Source organism: Trachypithecus francoisi, unplaced genomic scaffold (assembly GCF_009764315.1).
Source record: "Trachypithecus francoisi isolate TF-2019V2 unplaced genomic scaffold, Tfra_2.0 Lachesis_group13, whole genome shotgun sequence".
Taxonomy (NCBI): Eukaryota; Metazoa; Chordata; class Mammalia; order Primates; family Cercopithecidae; genus Trachypithecus; species Trachypithecus francoisi.
Window position 1 is genome coordinate 30,602,966 of NW_022681458.1, and position 17,439 is coordinate 30,620,404.

The 17,439-nt window shown below is 36.7% G+C and overlaps 1 protein-coding gene across 2 annotated transcripts in view; it reads right to left on the reverse strand.

Moving 5' to 3' along the window:
- The window catches only part of CPS1 (carbamoyl-phosphate synthase 1), a 133,851-nt gene that overhangs the window by 35,350 nt on the left and 81,062 nt on the right, over window positions 1-17,439 (reverse strand). For both annotated transcript variants that reach the window (XM_033230408.1, XM_033230407.1), the window contains 4 exons: window positions 5,283-5,424; window positions 3,911-3,976; window positions 3,393-3,456; window positions 801-982 (listed from right to left, as the gene is read on the reverse strand). In XM_033230408.1, the coding sequence (XP_033086299.1) occupies window positions 801-982; window positions 3,393-3,456; window positions 3,911-3,976; window positions 5,283-5,424 (454 nt within the window). The remainder of the gene's footprint in view (window positions 1-800; window positions 983-3,392; window positions 3,457-3,910; window positions 3,977-5,282; window positions 5,425-17,439) is intronic.

Sequence of the window (17,439 nt, forward strand, 5' to 3'; positions counted from 1 at the left end):
GGCTCCAATTTAGTACTTTTTTCCCTCTAATTGACCATATTTTCCACACAGAGACTATTTTCTGTTAAAAAGTAATAATAGTAACCGTAATAAGATCAAAGGCCTAACTACTGGACATCACTCTAAAATTTTCCAGTAGTTTTTATTTTAATTATAAGATAATTTAATTTGTGCTACAGTCTTATAGTGATCTGCAATCCCATGAATTCACAGTGAAGATACTCAGTAATATTGGGATGGGAATGGAGGAGCAACTGTAAATGAAAGCTATAAAAGAAGCAAAATTATTCACAATGAACTCATTGATCTTAAACTGAAGACTAATGGCTTCATCTGATGGAACAAGGAATTAACTGGTCTTTTGTGAGCAATTGACTATTTTCAGTGAACTGTTCATCATTAAACCACATCACACAAACTAGAAAGAGGCTGTTTATTGTTTGTCTAGATGACCAATTAAATCACTCTGTAAGATATTTATGAGGGATCATCTTGCATTAGTTAATATGTATCTGGCACATGTTACCAAGTAGAGTTTTCAATCTAGCTGAAACCCTTAGAAAGAAAAAGTAAACTTTATGTGAAAAATAATCACTCTGTGCCGGGGGCTCAAAAATATAAGAATGGAGTGATTTTTTTTTAGAGTTTTACTACAAAATAAGACAATGGATGCCACTGGCAGTTCTTTCTTCTAAGGGGAATTATAATATATATCTACATACCTGAATGCATATATATAAAGTGTATACTGCATATAGCTATCTTCTTTTTTTCTTTTTTTTCTGTTTTTCTTTTCTTACCTCCTGATGGTAGATGTCTAGGATTCTCTCCAAGGACAACTCTTCAAAGTACAGTTTGTCACACTCATCAAAGTCTGTGCTCACAGTCTCAGGATTGCAATTCACCACCACCGTCTTCTTGCCAAGTTGACGCAGTGTGCGGATACTAGAGACAGCACACCAATCAAATTCCACACTGCTGCCTGCAGAGACAATGAGATTGGCAAAAGGGGTAAGAGAAGCACAAAGTTACAATACAAAAAGAAGCAGAAATGTATCACCCGTCAGTCCAGGCTAAGGAAGCTAATAACTTTCAATTCAATGTTTAAATTCCAAAATATAAATTTCAAATCCATGATGCATGCTATATTAGTAGTAGGAAAAACAGGTACGAATTAAACAGCAAGGAAATATTGGCTTGTCATATATGCTAAATTCTGCAATAGAAAATCTCAATATTTGAAGTATTTAGAACTTCAATGTTAATGGCAGGTAATTTTAATGATAAAAATAACCCTCACCTACTGAAAAGAAATTCAAAGTGAATATATTGACCTCAATACACAAAAATAGTTAATCCAGTGATCAGGATACTTGAGCTCTTTTTTCAGCCTTTCCATTTAATCTACTGTCTGAGGGCTGAACCTAATGATCCCTGAGGTGCCTTGCAGCTCTGACATATCCTGATTGATTGAAAAGTCCTATCCTTTCCAAGCATATCCTTTTAAACTTGGCAAGGCCACCCATGCAGAGTGAGTGACCTTCTATAAAGAAATCTGAAGTGTAATAATGGCCTAAACACCTCGAAATATCGCGTCTACTGGGATGCCATAGAATTGAAAGTCCACAGACTTGTACTAATTCTTTGCATTAAGACATTGTCTTCTAAAAATTCTTGTGAAAATACGTTATTCAAATATACTGGCATATTAATGCTAAGTAAGCACACACTTGATTATTAGCTTGACTAGTCTTTGGATTCTGATATAATTAAGAATTACTGCATAAACAGGCAAAATTTGAAAAGGAAGAAAAAGTACTCCAGAGAGTAGACAGGTAGATGCTGGTGAAATGGTCAGGCTATTTAGCCATAAGATAACTCCCATGGTCTAAACATGTCCCCTGAAATCCATGTGTTGGAACACTTAGTCACCAGTGCAACAGTGCTGGGACGTGGGGCCTTGTAGGAGGATTTTAGTTCATAAGTGCAGATCCCTCATGAATAGATTAATTCCATTATAGAAAGCTTGCTAGACATAGTGGCTCCTGCCTGTAATACCAGCACTTTGGGAGGCTGAGGCAGGAGGATCTCTTGAGTCCAGAAGTGTGAGACTAGCCTGGCCAACACAGAAAAATGCCATCTCTACAAAAAATAAAAATAAAAATAAATTAGCCAAGCATGATGGCACACGCCTACAGGCCCAGCTTCTAAGGAGGCTGAGGTGGGAGGAGTGCTTGAGCCTGGGACATGAAGGCTACAGTGAGCCATGATCATACCACTGCATTCCAGCCCAGGTGACATAGTAAGACCTTGTCTCAGAAAAAACCAGGGGTGAGGGTTTGATGGAGGGAACTTGTTCCCTCTGTGCTCTTGTGCCTTCTGCCATGTAAAGACAGCATTCCTTACGGGGAGCACAAGTTTTAAGGTGCCATCTTAGAAGCAGAAACCTATGTCTTACCAGACAACTGAACTTCCTCGCACTCGATTTTGGACTTCCCAGCCCCTAGAACTGTGAGAATTTATTGATAAATTACCCAATCTCAGGTATTTTGTTACAGCAGCGCAAATGGACTAAGACAATGACTAGGGTGGTAAAGATAAACATTTTTGTCCTACTTCAAGATTTGTCCAGAGATTGGTAAACTAACATATCCTGAACCTCTTAGTTCATTGTAAAAACTAAAGTAAACTATGCTTAAAGTAATAGAGTAAGACTACCTATATTTAAATCATAGATTCTATCATTTCCATAAAATAATGCTTTGTGGAGATTAAATATTAAATCCATGTGTTGACTAATATCACTGTTCATTAAAATACCTACTTGCATTTGTAATCATCTTTAGTGGTAATTTAATTGACTGCAGAGAAATGTCATAATTTCTGGTGATTATGTTTTAATTTGGCTACATAATACTCTACCCATGCACCAAAGAAACAAGATTTTTGCATTTGATGTAAACAAAAGTCACATATGTTACATAGGATGAGGTCAGAGATGGTATCTGCGATGTAATTTCTGGCTAATATATAAAGTCCTTGAGTAAATGTAGATCCTTATGAAAAACTATGCTAGAAGATAAAAGGTCAACGTCTAATCCAATCCCAACTCCAGCGAGAGGCTCAATTCAGCTAAAAAGGGTGAAAATTAAGTTACACAGTGAAATGAGAGGAGATAGAATTTGTAGTTGAGACCTGCATTTGAATCCCACTCTACCACTAAATAGCTGTATATATTTGGGTTTTATTTTTCTGAACCCCAGTTTCCTAATGTGCAAAACATATATTATAGCATTTATTTGACATAGTTCTTGGAATAATGAAATTAACATATATGAATAAAACTATATAAATTGTGTGAAGTCCTATATACATATAATTTATTATTTTACCAATGTGATATGGTCCACAGCCTAGCACCATCATTCCATGATCATCAAAATTGATATCATGCTCCTGAGGAAATAAGAAAAGGAAGATGCAGAAATCATTATGTGTTATTATCCATTTAATTAAACTATTTGTCCTATCACTAAGTATGTATTTCTCATTCTTCCTCTTGTTAACATGTATTCTCTATTAGTCTCTGGAAACCCATAAGTATAAAGTTATACAAGCCCTACTTATTTATAAAAAATAGATATGGCACAATATTTTTAAATTAAATAGTCATGAGAACATAGTATAATTGTATGATCACGTAGTCATTGTCCTTAATTTTTCACTTGTTTGATTTCATTATCTTAAGGCAGTTCTTAAAAGACTGAGTACAGGAACATATCATCATATCTCACACATGATGTCATTTTTTATTACCTAGATATCCAAAGAGGTAAAAAATATATATTCCCTAGTGTGAACTGTCTACAAATCTAGAGCTTTCTGGATATGCCAGTTTGCCCATTCCTACCTGACCATTGTAGGTAACATAGAGATAGTTTGTTACTGACGGGTATTCTGCAGCCAGTGTATCAATCTGTAAGAGAAAACAAATAAACAAGAATGTTATTATAATTTGTTCAAGACTAAATGTTTTTTGCTTTATATATGTATATATTCCTTTAATTCCTATTACTGTAAAGTATGCAGACAGGAAAATGTATGACCCGTGGAATTGCTTTCTAATTGTGAAAATAAGAGAGAGAAAATAGTGATATGGTCTAGTTATCACTTGAGAAACATAGCGTTGGATCACTAGTAGCAGTAGTATCTCTCATGAACTTCGCAAAGTGGTCCTATAGTCGACTGGTTACTAGGAAGACTGACCCCACCAGCTCTCTAAAAGCAGCTGTATACGAAATCTAAAATCTGAGTAAAATAACCTTTATGTAAGGATCTCTTTGGTTTGCGAATTAATGCACAGGATTTAAGTTGCCTGTGGCACTGAGTGTTCGGATGACACAGATACCATAAAGCCATAGGGGATGAACAGGGGGGAGAACAAGATCTCATTGAACATATTTGGAAATCAATTCCACTCTCAAGGGCCAGTAACTCAGCTTAGTGAGCAAGAATTTGGGGCCGACAGGGCAAGCTTGTGTAAAGCAGGTGAGAAGGAAGAAAGATAATAATTGCTGAGTGGAAAATATTTAGCATCAAGCCTGAGACCTAAGGGTATGCATGTGCCCCTTGAGCATGCAGAGAAAAGTCAATGATTTTAAAGGACAAAAACCAGCTGGTGGTACTTTAAACCAAGACATCCCTTCCATTAAAGGCCAAAGGAAAAAAAAATCACAACAGCACACCTATGAATGTTCATGCGTGATTGTCATGAATACTAGATAAGCTCATTATGCCCAGCCCTATCACAATGAATACTAAATGAACCATAATGATGGGGCACTTAATATAAAGTATTACCCTGTAAAAAGTTAGTGCCAAAGGAGATAACTATTATTTTCAAGAGGGTCAGCCACCATGCTAGGAAATTTCAAGTCCTTCTATTACACTAAGGATTTCTTAACTACTTACATATTTGAACACAGGTCAAAAAGCAGAGGAAAGAGAGTTTAAATTTTTGTTTTGTTTTGTTCAGTTAGGCCAAGAAAATCAGGTACTCACTCTTATCTTTACAACCTAGTGTCCTTTCCTTCTTTCCCTTTTAAGTAAAAATTAATCATGTGCTCAATAAAATTGGTGACATTATGAGCATCAACCAGATGAGTACTGTCACTTCTTAATCCCACTCCTCTTTTATTGACAATGGCCTTTTGAATGGGTGCCTACATTTTACCACAGAAATCCTGTTGGTGGGGGTTGGAGGGAAAGGCAAACTCTTTTACCTGTTTAACCCAAGGGTGGATGTTTTTCTTTAGCCTCAGCTCCCTCGTCTGGACCTCAGTTAGCCCAAGGCATTTGGAAATCTGCTTATCTGAGAACCCAATCTCCTTTGCTCTTTTCAGGGTTTCTTCGGTAATGGACTCACTAGGATTGAATAGAAAAGAGAGATTCAAGTTTAGACCAAACACAATAAAAAGCAGTGACAAGTTCAATTTCAAAAACACCAAGGCTTCTTATTTTCCACCTTCAAACATATTTAAGTCCTGTTATCTTTTAAAAATACACAAATAATGATGAACCCACTCAATCTTCCAGCCTCTATGAAGTCTTCTATTTGCAAAGCTGACAATCTCTGATCGCCTGCTTTCGCACTCTATGTGACCTCTTCCCTGCTGCTTTTATAAAAAATGGCAAGTGCATTTACTGTTCTAATAAATGTGCTCATTAGTAATAATCGGAGACCTCACTCTCTAAATCCAGGAGCCCTTTCTCAGTTTTCATTTTCCTTAACCTGTCATCACAAGACTCTTTTGATTATCTATTTTTTAAAAAGATATTCTGGCTTCTACTAAGTGACTCCTCACTCTACTTTATTACTCACAGCTACCATTTACTAGTTTGGGTTTCCCCCACCAGGGCTCTACCCTTTGTTACCTGCTTTTGTCTTCCCTCTCTCCCTCTCTAAATTCAGCCACTGTCATGGGTGCAAGTTGCATGGCTGGTTGGCGATTCCCAAATCCATGGCCTATTCTCCAACATCCGACCTGTGCTCCAGGTCTTCATGCATATGAGCTTTGAGAATCATCTTCACCTAGGCGTCCCAACATTGCATCAGGTTGGATATCCTCTCCATAAATTACCTCTACTTACTAATATCACCCATTGGTCTATGTTGAGAAGACAGTTTTGTCATTTTATAATTGTTTTCTGCTCAAACTAGATTTGTCTTATTTTCCCCCTGCTCCTGTCCATAGCATAGACTTTATTTGTATTGTTTCTCTCATCTGTAACACCTTTGACATTCCTTTTACCTTCTCAACTTCTCCCCGACCCTCAGCAGCCCTTCAAAGTCCAACTAAAGCCAAGCTTCATTTGTGAAGCCTTTTGGTTTGCCCTCATCCACACTGAACTTCTTGTGCTTTTGACTGCCTCTTTTACTTGGAGCGATGGACATAGAACCATACAGTTTAGCATGTCCATTATCACCTGATACTTTTAATGTCTCTTAACTTTTATTCATCTATCAGGCTTTTTCCTGCTAGATTTAAGTTCCATAAAGGTAAAGAATACATTTGGCTTATTTGCCAGATTACTCCCCAAATCTACCACATTATCTGGCCCACAGAGAGCATTCAATAGACATTGATGAAAATAAATAAATGAAGGATAAATATAAGTAATATAAACACAAATAAAATACATATATTTTATAAATTAATTATAAACATAATTTATTAATATAAATAAATAAAGGATAAATATAAAAACTTCCATTCCCTAGGTTTTTATTTTATAGAAAAGACAAAGAAGTGATTGAAATTAGCTCATAACTAGATTTCAAAATGCATGCAAAAATAATTTGTAAAGAACTAAGGGAGAGGAAAATAAAATACTACTGTAAAAGCATCTTTAACCAGATACCTGTGGGCCAGCTATTTCATGTAATAGTTAATACAATACAATTCAATTATAATAGTTTGATAGTCAATACAATGAAATTAAAATAGTGTATTGCCAGAAGAACTAAGTTGCATTAAGAAAACATTTTCATGAAATGCTGTTAATAAAATGTAATTGGATTAAATCTATTGCATTTTGTTCATTCTAATCATTAATCTGCTTTAATTAATTCATATTGTGAGTGTGGAGAAGAAAAAATCAAGCTGGCGTATATAATGGCTATTTCTCTGACTTTCCAGTGTCAGTATTAGTTTACATTTTTGCAGCTACAGTTTTTCCTAGTCAATTTGCTTTTCCTATTGCACCTAAATTCCCTTCTGTCTCAAATCAGTATGTTAAATCTCCCATTGAATTTAATTTCTTCTCTTTTTATTCTTAGTTTGAATTTAGTTTTCCCAAGTATTTGATAAGCATTCTCTCAGAGCAATGCATTTTCCTCTTAAATTCTTGAATGCAATCCAATATTAAGAATTATTGCTGACTTAGTATGTGTGCCAAGCCCTGTGCTTTAGAACTGTGCCATCCAACATAGCAGCCCCTAGCCACATGTGGTTATTTAAATTGAAAAGTTAATTAAATCTTTTACAACTAAAAATTTAGATCTACAGTCACCAAAGCCAGGTTTCAAGTGCTCAATAGCCACACATGGTCAGTGGCTCCAGTGTCAGACAGTGCAGACTACAGAATATTTCATCATCACAGAAATTTCTACTGAACAGTGCTGCCCCAGAAGATACGGAAACAATATTTGAGATAATGAAATGATAGTGATTCAAAACACTTTATGGAGAGATAAGCTATGTGGTGCTACGTGAGCCCAGAGAAAGATAATAGTATGCAAGACCGTACTTGAGAAATACTATGGCAGTGGAGGGATGAGAACAGATCTATAAAGAAAGTTCAATTTGGCCGGGTGCAGTGGCTCACACCTGTAATCCCAGCACTTTGGAAGACCAAGGCAGGCAAATCAAGAGGTCAGTAGTTTGAGACCAGCCTGGCCAACATGGTGAAACCCCATCCCTACTAAAAATACAAAAAATTAGCTGGGCATAGTGGCAGGTGTCTGTTAATCCCAGCTACTTGAGAGGCTGAGGCAAAAAAATCACTTGAACCCAGGAGGTGGGGGTTGCAGTGAGCTGAGATCACACCACTGCACTGCAACCCAGGCAATGGAGTGAGACTCCACCTCAAAAAAAAAATAAAAGAAAAAAGATAGTTCAACTGTATATAGATAAAAGAGTTGACAGATGTACAATAGACAATGGCAACAATATTGGCTATTGTTTGAGAGCAACAGTGGACATGGCATGTATGGGAAACATACTGAGGATTTGTAGTTGGAAAGAGTGAACAGGAAAGTGGATGGTGAGGGTAGAGCCACATTCATTATCATTCTTTCATTAGTGCTTTAACATTTAGGGAATATGTGCTGTGTATCAGACCTGTGCTGCCTATATTAATGATGGAAGATGAAATATTGTATTCTTACATTTAGGAGGTCAGAGTATGTTAGGAAGCACAAACAGCCATTGATATGTCTACATCATGAGAGGTGCCATGAGAGAAGTGTGCACAAGTTGATGCTGTGGCTTACGGCAGGGGCCCCCAGCTTCCAATGGGGAAGTCTGGAAAGGCTTTACCCCAGAGGGGACTTTTGAGCTTAAGAGAGCCTTGGAAACACCAAAGTTTGTGGTCACTTTTAGTTTCGGGGGAAAAAAAAAAGACAGAGAGAGAGAAATTAATTTTAAAAGCAGAGGAAAGATTTTCTTTTTTTTTGTTATTGTTGCTATTTGTTTTAGAAACGTATGTTTCCTTTCGGAGGCCGAGACGGGCGGATCACGAGGACAGGAGATCCAGACCATCCTGGCTAATACGGCGAAACCCCACCTCTACTAAAAAATACAAAAAAACTAGCCGGGCGAGGTGGCGGGTGTCTGTGGTCCCAGCTACTTGGGAGGCTGAGGCAGGAGAATGGCGTAAACCTGGGAGGCGGAGCTTGCAGTGAGCTGAGATCCGGCCACTGCACTCCAGCCTGGGCGACAGAAGGAGACTCTGTCTCAGAAAAAAAAAAAAAAAAAAAAAAGAAACGTATGTTTCCACTTCCCTTGCCAAGAATATGCTCCTAAACCAATTGCTCATTTGTTTATGTGCACAGCCTTTCAGTGGAAGTGGTTGACAAATAAGCTATTTTTCTAAATTAGAACAATAACCACTTTTACTTAAATGAGTAAAATCCTAACTCTGAAGAAGAGTCATCCAGATACACTTAAGACACATGCCTTGAAAAGAACCATCACATCTATAATTGTGACCATGGGCGAACACAGTAGCACCACAAGTGCAGGTTCTTCAAGTGCTAAGATAAACAGAAGTCATGTAGTTATCTTTAGCTTTTTCAGTCAGGTTTTTCTATTTGTTTGTTGTGATAATTTTTAGGGGGTCTTTAATTATTTGTTTGCATTCCTTCTTACATGGAATACCAGTCAGTTCTTCAAAGGTCGCTATGTTGTTTAAAATGAAAAGTATAAGTAATGGTATTAAATAAGAAAAATTTAGATTCCTCACATTTCTATTAGGGATGCAGTAAATTTGCATTTGTTTCATCTACATTCAGCAATGCAGTATTTTCATGCAGGAAGGTAGTATTTTCATTTCTGGAATACACATAATTTATCTTGTTCTTTTTCACCACAAGAGTCTAACAGAATATATGTAGACATCTCTAGAAAATATACAAAGTCTTCCTCCTCTACCTACTGAATAAAACTGGACACTTACCAGCAAAGAAATAAAAATAATAAGAAAGAAGGGAGGCCGGGCGCGGTGGCTCAAGCCTGTAATCCCAGCACTTTGGGAGGCCGAGACGGGCGGATCACGAGGTCAGGAGATCGAGACCATCCTGGCTAATATGGTGAAACCCCGTCTCTACTAAAAAATACAAAAAACTAGCCGGGCGAGGAGGCGGGCGCCTGTAGTCCCAGCTACTCGGGAGGCTGAGACAGGAGAATGGCGTGAACCCGGGAGGCGGAGCTTGCAGTGAGCTGAGAGCCGGCCACTGCACTCCAGCCTGGGCGGCAGAGCAAGACTCCGTCTAAAAAAAAAAAAAAAAAAAAAAAAAAGAAAGAAGGGACAACAAGAAAGCAGAGAGAAAGAAAAGAAAAGGTTGATTGATAAGAATTGGCCTTGTGCATTAAAAAGTGAAGTGAGTTAATTTTGTACTCAGCTCTGGTGACGAAAAAAAAGTCATCTGTAAATCAGACTAACTCAATTGTTACTGCTCCGCCGTCTGTAGCATTTCCCACACCAGAGAGTTTTCATAATTTAAAGGAAATGTCTGAGAAGAGTAACAGTAACACAAACTAATGATTGTGAGTGATACTTCAGAATGGGAGTGAAAACTTTCTACATAGCCATCCCCTTAAATCATACCAGGTAAGAATTTTGAAACAGATGTACCTGCTAGACCTGCACATTGCATATCTTAATCTCACTAGTTGATTCTTAGGACATTTTCTTGGTGAGCCAAAAACTGCTTTAACGTCTGCTCAATTTTCAAATAACTAGATCAATAACATAATATGATACTTTAAAATGTCTGGAAAATTAGAATTATTAAATTGAAATAGTATATTAGTACATTCGTGTTCATCTACCTTAACTTGAATACAGATATTGGGTATGTGTGATCATTGGATGTTCAAAGTGATATAATTTCTATAGTATTCATGGTCTCTCTGGTTATTTCTGCTCTTTAGACATGACCATGAAATAGTGCAAAGCCCTTAGCAATCCTCCTCACTGAGAAATCATTGTTGATCCTGACCCACCACAGTCATTAGAGAGGCACAGACAAGTTAGATCCCTTCCCACAGTCTGTGCTGCCTAATTCCACAAGGTACTCTTAACGCCAAGACAGGAAGCAGGTCAATTTTCTGTATTGTCCTCACCTTTCCTCTCCTGTTTTCTCTTCTGTGTAACACCAGGCTGGCTGATATGTCATTATACACAGAAGAAAATTGACTTTAGTCCCAGCTTGTTCTGATACAAAATTTTATTTTGTGTCCCATTATAATCAAAGAAAAAGAAAAGACAGTTCAAAGACACAATTCATTAGTTGTGGGGCAGTGATTTAGATCAGGTAAAATCTCCTCAGAGTCAGATACAAGATGAATAATCTTAAGCAAACATAAAGCTCATTTAATAATGTGGAGACTCAGATAGATGCTCCTCGTCTTTATCTGCCCACATTGTGCTCCCTTCATTTTGTTTGCCAAAAAGAATTTCCATCACGGTGGGTTTTTGTTTTTGTTTTTTAAATTAAACTAGGTAAAAGCTTATTTTTGAAACAAGGCTATAACATTTTTATTTTTCCTTCAGAAAAATAAAAATCTTAATTTGAAACAAACTCAAAACAGAATAATTACTAAAAGAAATATAAATACTGAATTTCTAATTCAACACTGCTTTTTGAAACCTCAATAGGGAATACTCCATTTATATTATGTTGTAAATCAAGACAGCTTTATGCCCAGCTAGAAATGTGATCAGCTGAAGAAAGCATATTGCACAAAAGCACACAATTTTAAAATATGCATAATAAATTATCCTTCTGTTGTTTGATGTGTATTTGTATGTACTAGTATTTTATGTTTATTTTTACTCTTTTGAATATGTACACATTAAATCCGTATTTCAGAACAATGTCCTGTAAAATATGCTATTATATATACAACTTTTCTTTCCCTTGCCAGTTTGCTTTGCTTTGAGAGTTCAAGGGCAAACTTTACAAAAGGTTAGACTTTCATCATTGCATAATAGAATCTATACAATAAAACAACACACCAAATGGCTGTGATGCTGGCCTTTTCATAATCTTCAGTTTCTTTCTACTTAGCAGCACAAAATGACAGTTTGAAATTTTAGAAGGGGAAAAAAATTCATTAAAACCAGACCATCAGACTTTTACACACTCTGCCATAATCTTTAAATGGTGAGACAGCATGGTTCGGCTTCTACAGCAAGAAGTCTCTGGTGTGTTCTCTGGTTTACAAACAATACAAGTCTTTCTCTTCGCTCTCTAAGACTTCCAATGTAGATACTGTTGTTGTTGTTGTTTGAAATTCCTCCCTGTCATCTCTGAAACTTCCTCCACTCACACTTAGTCTTCAATAATAAATGATAAAAGGAAATGGAATAAATTCTCCTTAATGAGGAAATTTTCACCTGGCACAGAGGAGCTGGGGAAATCTATTAGCTGACTGGAGGAACGCCTGCAGCATTCTAATTATCAGGGGAGCCAGCGCACTTCACACAGTCCTCTCTTCCACTTGACTGGCTTTTATCTGATCCACCAACTCACAAGTAATACTAAACCAAATTTCCCTCCAGATTGCACAAGCTCTAATGTGAAAATGAGCACTCCACCTGGCCTACAATTATGGGATGGGTTTGCAATTTTATTATTATCCTCTTTAAAAAGAAAAAAAATAAACACTCCAAAATGGCAGAAAAAAACTAAGCCTGATGTTCAGTAATGACTATTGCTTTAATAAGAGAATTGAGTAAGATATATGTTCTCTCCCTCATGAACCCTCACTAGGCTCTCTCTTGAGTTTTTTACTGCTTCGCTTATTATTTTTGGCATTTCATAGGTTCAAGACCATGCCACAATCACAATAATGCTATCACCTCTCTTCATTCAGGGAGACAAGTTACTACGTATTTCCTTAAGAGAAATGCAAAAGACAATTTCCAAAAATAGGAGTGGCATTTAGAAAATCAAAGTATACGGGCGGATCACGAGGTCAGGAGATCGAGACCATCCTGGCTAACACGGTGAAACCCCGTCTCTACTAAAAAAATACAAAAATCTAGCCGGGCGAGGTGGCGGGCGCCTGTAGTCCCAGCTACTCGGGAGGCTGAGGCAGGAGAAGGGCGTAAACCCGGGAGGCGGAGCTTGCAGTGAGCTGAGATCCGGCCACTGCACTCCAGCCCGGGAGAGCGAGACTCCGTCTCAAAAAAAAAAAAAAAAAAAAAAAAAATCAAAGTATAAAAACCCAGGCAATTGGGTAGACAATACTATTCTGTCTTAATTTTTGAGTACCATGGCTGTTTTTATACAGGAATGAGGTCTTTGAAGGAATTCAAGAAGACCTGAATCTTTAAATTTCTTGTACAGAGCAAATAATACCTAGATCCAATGTTCACATGAAAATATGGCATCGAGAAAATTATCTAATAGTGCTAAGTGGACCCAGATTCTATCACAATAAGGCTAAAATGTTACAAGTAATCATTTTCAAAAAATGGCATACGTAAAACTATATTTCACCTTAAAGGCTAGTAATAATAACAGCAAAATCAACATTAAGAAGGAAACCTTATGAGAAACTGATAAAGTAGACATCTTTAAATAGGCAAGTTTTAATTTTCTGAATTTCATCTTCTTTTTTGTTAATCTTTAATGACCCTAATAATCCAGAAATATCATGATATTACTTTTAATCTGGTAAAGCCACTCATTTAGTATTGAATATAATGTCATAATTATGATCTATGAATACAAGGAATAATGATGAAAAAAGCTCAATGTGGGTTAATTGCAATTTTTGAGCCTTAATAAACCACATTTTGTTTTTTCATGTTTTTTTTTTTTTTTTTTTTTTTTTGAGACAGTCTCGCTCTCTTGCCCAGGCTGAAGTGCAGTGGCGTGATCTCTGCTTACTGCAAGCTCTACCTCGTGGGTTCACGCCATTCTCCTGTCTCAACCTCCCGAGTAGCTGGGACTACAGGCGCCCACCACCACACCCGGCTAATTTTTTTTTTTTTTTTTTTTGTATATTTAGTAGAGATGGGGTTTCACCGTGTTAGCCAGGATGGTCTCAATCTCCTGACCTCAGGATCCACCCGCCTCGGCCTCCCAAAGTGCTGGGATTACAGGCATGAACCACCGCCCCTGGGCCATGGTTCTTAATTTAAGATGCGGTGACTCTCTCTCTGCCCTTGATTTTACCAAATTTGAATTTTACCTTTCGTCTTTACCAAGATAAAAAACAAATGGAAACCGCCTAACCAAAGCAGTAAGTTATGTCAATTCATAGATAAGAAAGTGTTCTGTTATATTCAAAAAAAGCATGCTGATACCAATCAAATAGCTTTTGCTTGAGCCAATTGGACTAAAGAGTTAAGTCCATACTATGAAATATTGTTTCTGTTATTTCTGATGAATACATTTATTTATAATTTTAAATCTATTCAATGTATGCCTTCCCCAAAATAAAGATGTATTCAGTAAGCAAAACTCTTGATTTTCCCCTGAATGTAAGATTTTTATGTGTACAGAATTTAAATCTAACAGATAAAAAGAAACACTTTATAAGGCCTCATAGAAAATAGGGATTGAATGGGCACTCTTTGATGTTTTATAATTTGTTATGGCAAATACATTTATTTGAAAGTCCTATATTTTGAAACATCTCTATCATCTTTGTTGAAATCATCATGTTTCCACAGAGCAATTTTCCAAACATCACATAGGTTGTACCAAGCAACAAATACATAAATATAACTTTGAATATATCTTTCTTTGACTTCTAGAAAGAATTACTTAGAGCCTTGTTAAAATAAATAACTTTTTTTTTTTTTTTGAGATAGAATCTCGTTCTGTTGCCCAGGTTGGAGTGCAGTGGTGTGATCTCAGCTCACTGCAACCTCCGCCTCCCCAGTTCAGGCGATTCTCCTGCCTCAGCCTCCCAAGTAGCTGGGACTACAGGTGCCCACACCATGCCCAGCTAATTTTTGTATTTTTAGTAGAGACAGGGTTTCACTATGTTGGCCAGGCTGGTCTCAAACTCCTGACCTCGTGATCCACCTGTCTTGGCCTCCCAAAAACTTAACAGAAGCCTATCTACTAATAACTACTGCATATTTTTTCCTAGAAAAATGTAAGATATATAAGAATAATTTTTGACTACATTTTTCTAGTTCTTGAAGGAAAAAATGTAAGCCATTTTTAGAAAGGAGGAAAAGAAGAAGTTATTTTTAGGAGGATGTGGGAAAATTCTAGAATTAAATTCCCCGTGACATGTCATATTCAATCTATGTTGATAGGAGGCTTACTACCTACATGGAAAGCAGATATCTTTATTATCTGGGGTTTTTCATAAGAAGACATGTAAAATGCACACTAATATCCATGAGAGCAAAAATTATCCACTTGACACTACAACTATATACTCATCAGTTTATCAGCTGAAGAGTGGGTAGAAGGGGAGGGGTAGAAGAAGTAGCTGCAATTTGATACTGCCAGGTAGATATTGCTGTGATGGCCATTACATCATCATCATTATAGTTATATAGGCAAATAATGTCAAAATGCCTACTTCAACCTCAGAAAGGCTAATACCTTTGCCCAAAACCTGCAGTCATGCTCCACCATCCTGAGAAAAAGACTCATCAGTCAGATAAAATAATAAATGTGGTAAGTGTTCAGCACAACACCAAGAAAGTAATAAGTGCTTAATAGATGCAATTGCTGGAGGAAAAGGAAGAAGGGAAAGAAACAGACCAACAGAGAGGAGAAAGAGGAAGAGGAAGAAGAGAAGAAGCAGGAGAAGTTTAGCAGAGCAAAACTAGCAAGTTGCCTCCATTTGGCCCAGCACCTCAGCTCTCTTTGTTTTCTTTCCTCTCCTGTAGAGTATTTCTGTACTCACATCTTGAGGTGGTGAGGGCCACCATACTTTTGACTCCCTGCAAATCAAAATTGATCTTCTGGAGAGAGAGCGCTCTCAGGCATTTACTCCACTGTTGGGAGGCATGGTCGCTGCCTTACACTCTTTGGATACGAAATGCGTGACTATCCAAAGGTCAGACTTGAAGGTTTTATGCCCCATAAAGGCATCTCAAGTATAAATTACCAGGTGAAGAAATTCTGGGGTCAGCAACTAATTATCCAGCTTCTGTAATTACAGCTCGGGCAGCCTATTTTGTGTAAATTTAATTTCCATTCTACGCTCAAGAGTTATTTTACTCATACCTGCCTAAACATGGAAGACAAGGTACTTGTATTTTAAAGAAAATCTATCTATAGACATATATTGTGTATAAATACATGCAATCTTTTATTATAAATAAAGTGAAACTTAAAAAGAAAATTCTTATCCTGGGTCTTTGTACCCTTGAAAATCCTGTTTACATTTTTCAAAGGTGACTTGCTGGGGCTTTCTCCCTGCCAGACTTCCTGTGTTTTCCCCAAGAGTTTTGGAAAAGGGCAAATTCCTCACAATGTTTCCCCTCTAAGTGGGGTCAACAATGCAGGCAGCTCACGACTTGACAGCTAAGGAGGAACTGATCTCCAGCTGTCTGATTTAAAAGTCATATCTCGAAAAAGAAGCTTTTGAAAAGGGTTAGTGACTAAAACTGAAAGTGGGAGCCCTGGGCTAGATTCCTTGCTTTCCTCTGACTGGTGCGACTAAAAGTATGACACCCACCTCGTGTGATTCAGTTTCACCATCCAGAAAAATAGGATAGTGATATTTTTCACCTTTATTATAATAGAAATGTACTTTAACATCACCAGAGAAATAACAGTAGATATCTGTATTTTAAATAAGTATTTATTTTTGCCTTAACCTTCTTCACTGATTAATAAAATAATATCCTTTCATATAGTTGAAAATGTCTATGAATATTTCTCACAAAAACTTCTCAGAAAATGCAAAAATTTGAAAACGTGGATAATTTTTGAAGATCAAGAGTACACAAACACGGGTTAGTTCTCACCAAGAATTAGAGATTTCACAATATACCTATAATGCCTACATGTATATAATCTTTGACAATATAAATTAGATAAATCTACTTTTATTAAAAAACAGTTTATTCAGAGCCTTCCTAGCTAATTAGTAGATACATAACTACTTTAAAAAATTAAAACCTAGAGATGTTTGTCTACAATATTTCCCAACACAGTCAGTTTATATATTGGGCTATGTATTTTCTAATTAATAATTTTGTGAATTTTGTGAATTCAATCTGTTTGAACAACCAGAAATCATCTGCATTTTGCTCCACTACAATTCTCCCTCCTTTCCCATCACTAAGAAATGATGATTTTCACTTTCTACCAAGAATATTTATTTATTATATTATCATACAAATATTTTTGATGTTTATACAAAACACCATGTATCAATTCCCAAGAAAATATATGGTAAATAATGAATTGGAAACCATTTGTATCTGTTTCAGAAATTATGACTTATACCTTATGCCACAGTAAACTCTATTCTGCACTCATACAAATTAACAAAATTTCTTGCTAAGAAAGACCTATAATAAAAGTATATTAAGATATTATGGTATTGGGTACTTTCCCTAATGAAAATTACAACTTAATTGGGAAATGATATTAGTATATATGCAATATTTACAGAACAATGAAGTAAGATTGTGTGGCACCCACTGTTTCACCCAATGAAC